Source organism: Macaca nemestrina, chromosome 14, assembly GCF_043159975.1.
Source record: "Macaca nemestrina isolate mMacNem1 chromosome 14, mMacNem.hap1, whole genome shotgun sequence".
NCBI lineage: Eukaryota > Metazoa > Chordata > Mammalia > Primates > Cercopithecidae > Macaca > Macaca nemestrina.
In genome coordinates, this window is record NC_092138.1 from 63,972,458 (window position 1) to 63,977,630 (window position 5,173).

Below are 5,173 nucleotides of genomic sequence, written 5' to 3' on the forward strand. Positions count from 1 at the left end.
TTTTGTACTTTTTAGTAGAGACAGGGTTTCACCGTGTTAGCCAGGATGGTCTTGATCTCCTGACCTCGTGATCCGCCCGTCTCGGCCTCCCAAAGTGCTGGGATTACAGGCTTGAGCCACCGCGCCCAGCCCATTTCTCCCTTTTCAAGGCCTGCCCAGGCCTGGTTTTGTTGCTGGCTGAGGTATACCTGATATGACGACGGCCTCTCTTCCCAGGCAAGGGTGCTCAATCTGGCCGCCTTGCTCTCATCTGACCCCAGTGGCACAGACTTGTCACTCCCAGCTGGAGAGGGCCTTAGAGAACACCATCTGGAGGCCAGCCTGCTTCCCCAGGGGACTTCTCAAGTACGAGGCCCTCACTCTGTACAGAGAAGCCCTGTGGGATGCTCCAAGAGTCACACGGCTCCCATCTCCCAGAGCTGAGATTCCTTTCTGGTCTCATCTGGGGAGATGTCTCTCGTCTCAGTATTGCCTTTGAGCCCTGGAGCCCATGTAGACTGTAGGGGTGGTGGTAGGGCTCCTCTATGCAGAATCTCTTGTGTTTCCCTGGCTACTCCTTCTTCCACCCCGTGGGCCTCTCTCCTGTCTCTGACCTCTGACTTCCAGATCTGTCTGTCAGTGTCCCTGAGAGGCATGGCCCCAGGATTGTAAAGATGGGGCTGGACCTTGCTCAGTTTGGCTGAGAGAGGAAGGCTGGCCTGGAAGTCAGATTCTGTATGGACAGAATGGACAGATGGGCCCTCAGCCCTGGCTTCTGAGTCTTTCCTCACATATTTATTCATTCACTAAACAAATATTTATTGAGGGACTTCCTTGAGCCAAGCAGCATGCTGGACACCAGAAAAACAGTGGAACCCAAAAGAGATGTGATCCCAGTCCAAGAACATGGACAAATTTGGACAAACCAGCAAATATAAGTCAGTATGATGAATGCTGTGAGGGGCTACTACAGGAGGCTACCTAACCCAGCCTGGGGTCAGGGAAGGCTCCCTGGATGAAGAGGCATCTGGACCCAGATGGGAAGCCAGGTGGGCAGAGGAGAGAGAAGAGTGTGCCAGACCAAGGGAAGGGCGTGGGTGGATGGGTATTTTCCCCCTAGGCAGTAGAGCTGGGTCCTTTGCCCCACTCCACCTCCCCCAGCCATGAGAACTGATTCCCCACAACTCCCTTCCCCTGAGTGACACTGGATCCCTCAGACACCTGGATGCTTGAACACCTGGTTTGGAGAGCAAAGACTGGGAGGCATGAGACACTGGCTCACTCAGGGAACTGATCCAAGCTTAGTGTTGCTGAACTATGGAAAGCAATGAGGCTGATCCTGAGAGCAGCAGGTTGTTAAGTGAAGGTGAGCGAGGAGATCCCTTAGGCCACAGAAGAGAAAATAGATACTGCCATTCTACCTCCCCCTTCCTATTCCTGTCCTCCTGGCTAGACAGCAAACAGACAGCAGACAGATCTATGGGTGCCAGGTGGCTTTTTTTTTTTTTTTTTCTTTAAGGCTAGTCAAGCAGTGGGAGTGGAGAAGGAAGAAAGAAATCTGTAACTGGTTGTGATCAATTAGTTGTAAACACCAGGTGGTTTTATTGGTAGCATTGCAGTCTGGGGGTGGAGCAGCTTTACTCTGACCACGCTCACCCTCTTGCTCACACTCACACGCACACACACCCCAGGCCCTGTCCTGGCTGGTCAGGTCTGGTGCAGAGGAGCTGGAGGCCTGGTGCTTCCTTCTGGTCCTCGGTTCCCCAGATTAGGTAATAATTCACAACGCTTCACTTGGACTCCAGGCTCCCTCTGGTGCTGTCATGGGTTAACTGCTGCGGCGCTTCATCTAGAGGAGGCAGGAAAGGAAGGGTCACAGGCTGGAATCTTAGACAGGAGCTCAGAGAGAGGATACAGGGCCAGGGAGGCCAGGCTTGCCTTGGTTGAGGTCCTCTGCAGTCTCTGGATGATGCGTTCTACCCAGGACTGGTCTGGGGGTGCACAGAGCTGGCGGCCCCTCAGTGTGGTGAACCTGGGGTGAGAGGTCAGAGAGAATGGAGCCCCAGAATCCAGCGTATCTGGGGACCATGTCTGGGAACCTGTTTCAGGGATTTCCTTGAAGGGGTTGGGCTTGGCATGGAGAAGGGGAATAAGAAGGTGGGAGTCTCAGCAGGGGCTAAAAAGGGAGATGAGGCTAGACACCCTCCCCACCACTCACACCACAGCAGGCACCCTGCAGCCATCCTTGATGAGAAGGTAGCGGAAATTCCTCACGATGTACCCCGGGATGGGTTTCTGGGTCACAGACAGGCAGCAGTCTTCAGCATCATTGGTGCCACTCAGAGTTGGGGCTGGGATGGGGAAAGAAGGTGACAGGACACAGGGCCCTTGAGGGTGGCGTGGCCATGGCCCTAGCTCGGATTAAGGACACCTCTGTGTGTGTATGTGTGTGTGTATGTTTGTGTGTGTGTGATGGGGTAGGGGAGGAGTTAGACCTGGTATTTAACCAGCATGCACCAATATGACTCTGGCTCTGCTGGTTGCTAAACATATTGTCATACTTCTAAACTGTTTTGCAAATAACCACTGCCCTGAGCCCCACAAATGACTTCCTGCTGCCCTGATCACCCCAACCTCTCTCCCAAGACAATCCAGCAAGTAAAGAGTTAATGCAAGTCACAGTGTGGGAGGGGTGTGGGGTGGGGTAGGCTGGTGTTAGGAGCCTTATTAATTGCTAAATTTTTGAATATCAGCCTTGGCTTGGTGTCTGCCATTCTCCCTACCTTAAGCAAATCTCCTTCTGCCTGGGAAACGGAGGCAGCAGGAAATAGAGCTTGCAGAGACAGCCACAGCCATAGGCCCCAGGATGTACTAAGAGACACACCCGCATTGGAATTCAGGGGCACAGGGATACCCACACTAACAGGCACACATGCAGGGACCCACCAGGCTCACCGAAACATGCAGACCTAAGCATTCGCCTGAACTCACCATGTCCCTTACGTCCAGTGCCAAGCAATCTGAGATCTAGACATTACCCACTGCCAGCCCCTCACTGCCCCTGACCCTGACTCTTCCTTCAGCCTTACCTGGGGAGGTCCAGAGAACCAGCAGGCTGAGGGCCAGTAGCAGGGCCATGGAGGGTGAACAGAGGCAGGCCAATGGTGAATATGTAAGTGCCAGCTGTCTTGGTGTGTGCAGGATCTGTGCGAGGCTGCAGGGCGACTGGGATGCAGGGGTGAAATGCAAGGTATGAATGATGTGAGGCTGGGAATGTGAGTCCTGCAGCTGACTCCTATTTATGGCCAGAGCTTCACTTTCTCTGCCTGAAATTCCCCTTCATGTCCCATTCTGTGATTCCCCTGTTACCTCCCTCTTTCTGGCAGAATCTCACTCTGCCCCTCCTTCTTCCCCACTGCGGTTGCCCTTTCCTTCTGCTTTCCTTGGCTCCTGCTCTGAGAACTTAAGTCTGCAGTCTGGCCCAGTAAAGGGGGTTGTGCACTGTTTCTCCAGAGAAAGGGATTGCTCTGTCATCCCATCGGTGGCATTTGCATCATCAATCATGGCGCTGGGGTTCAGAAGTGATGGTCAAAGGTGGGGCTCCCTTCCTTAGGTTTATCCCTTGTCCTCACTGGTGCTTCTTTCTTGGGAGGCTGATGGTGAAGAAGGCTCCCTGGCAACCTCAGGACAACCATGAGAGCCTGGGGTGGCCTCCAAGGTCCCACCATATGGGAACCAGTCCTTCCCTTGGGGCAAGCAGAGCTGAAAGGCCAGGTACCTTGGGAAGAGACCCAGGACCCCCATCCCACATCTCTGGCCTCTGGGGCTCAGCAAGCCCTCCGTTTCCTCCGTTTACCATTTTCCTATGTCCAACACCTGGGTCAAAGGAACAGCTGGAGGGAGACTGGCTTGGAATAGGCCCCTTCATTTTCCCCCTTTTCTCAGTCCTGGGAACCAAGAGGGGATTTCTAAGGAGAGGGGCTGGCCAGCTCATATTCAGACAAATCTTAAAATTTCAAGGAATCGGCTGATGGAGGAGGGGACAAGTGACTTCCCCCTTATGAGAAAGGTCAGAAGAGAAGGCCTCGAAAGAGAAACTAAATATGAAACGCCCATTCACCCTTCATCACCCAAGTCCTAGACCCTCTCTTGGATGCAGAGAGGGAGGGGGAACATTTCCCTCTTAAATTTCTGACTTAGCTTCTTTCCATTCATTAATCATAATAATAGTAATGGTATTTTTTGATTGTTTGCTATGTGCTAGGCTCTATGTCAAGGACTTTACCACTATTACCTTGCTTAACTTTCCCAAAACAATATAATTGATGTAGTTTTTCTTATTTTCGCGTTATTATTCTTATTTTACCCATAAGGAACATGAGGCTCAGAGCACAAAGCCACACAGCTAGTAAGTACTGGAGCATGATTTGGACCCAGGTGTGCTCTAGGGTTTACACTCTTTACCTTCACCCCACACCACCTGTCTGCCACTTGGTCATGGCACAGCACGGGTAGTACACGGTGCAGAGGAGGGAGACTCTGCAGACAGAGTGCCTAGCTTGGGATTCAGATTCCACCACTTACTAACTGCGACAAGATGAAAATTCTCCAGTTTCTGTGTCTTAGTGTCCTTATTTGTAAAATGGGAATGGTAGATCTACATCTCAGGATTAAATGAGGTACCCTGAGTAAAGCCCTTAAAAGCCCTTAGCTTAGAGGCTGATGCACAATAAGTTCTGTTAGCCATTGTTCTTCTTTTGTCCTTTCTTTTTTTTTTTGGGACAGAGTCTCCCTCTGTCACCCAGGCTGGAGTGCAGTGGCGTGATCTTGGCTCACTGCAAGCTCTGCCTCCCGGGTTCACGCCATTCTCCTGCCTCAGCCTCCTGAGTAGCTGGGATTATAGGCACCTACCACCACGCCCAGCTAATTTTTGTATTTTTAGTAGAGGTGAGGTTTCACCATATTGGCTAGGCTGGTTTCGAACTCCTGACCTCAAATGATCTGCTCGCCTCTGCTTCCCAAACTGTTGGGATTACAGGCGTGAGCCACCATGGCTTTCATTAATTCATCCATCCATCCCTCTTTCCATTGATCTATCCATTCCTCTGTCCATGGTGGTTCTGGTTATTCTGTTTGACCCAATCTATCCATTTTCCACTCTTCACGGCCCTGCTCTGCTCCCTGGAAGGCTGAC

General features: G+C 51.8%; 1 protein-coding gene across 1 annotated transcript; it reads right to left on the reverse strand.

Moving 5' to 3' along the window:
- Window positions 1-1,553: 1,553 nt before the first annotated feature.
- Window positions 1,554-3,304, reverse strand: LOC105485701 (C-C motif chemokine ligand 19). The gene is made up of 4 exons (XM_011748078.3): window positions 3,069-3,304; window positions 2,198-2,330; window positions 1,918-2,011; window positions 1,554-1,828 (listed from the first exon to the last, which is right to left on the reverse strand). Exons 1-4 carry the CDS (start codon window positions 3,115-3,117, stop codon window positions 1,808-1,810), a joined length of 297 nt encoding a protein of 98 aa, XP_011746380.1. The 5' UTR covers window positions 3,118-3,304; the 3' UTR covers window positions 1,554-1,807.
- Between the last annotated feature and the right edge of the window lie 1,869 nt (window positions 3,305-5,173).

Bases quoted from the DNA above. Each gene is read 5' to 3' on its own strand.
- LOC105485701 (XM_011748078.3), bottom strand. From the start codon at position 3,117: ATGGCCCTGCTACTGGCCCTCAGCCTGCTGGTTCTCTGGACCTCCCCA. The intron at 2,331-3,068 runs GTAAGGCTGAAG...TCCCCATCCCAG, and splicing joins GGTTCTCTGGACCTCCCCAG to CCCCAACTCTGAGTGGCACC. The intron at 2,012-2,197 runs GTGAGTGGTGGG...CTCTCACCCCAG, and splicing joins TGCAGGGTGCCTGCTGTGGT to GTTCACCACACTGAGGGGCC.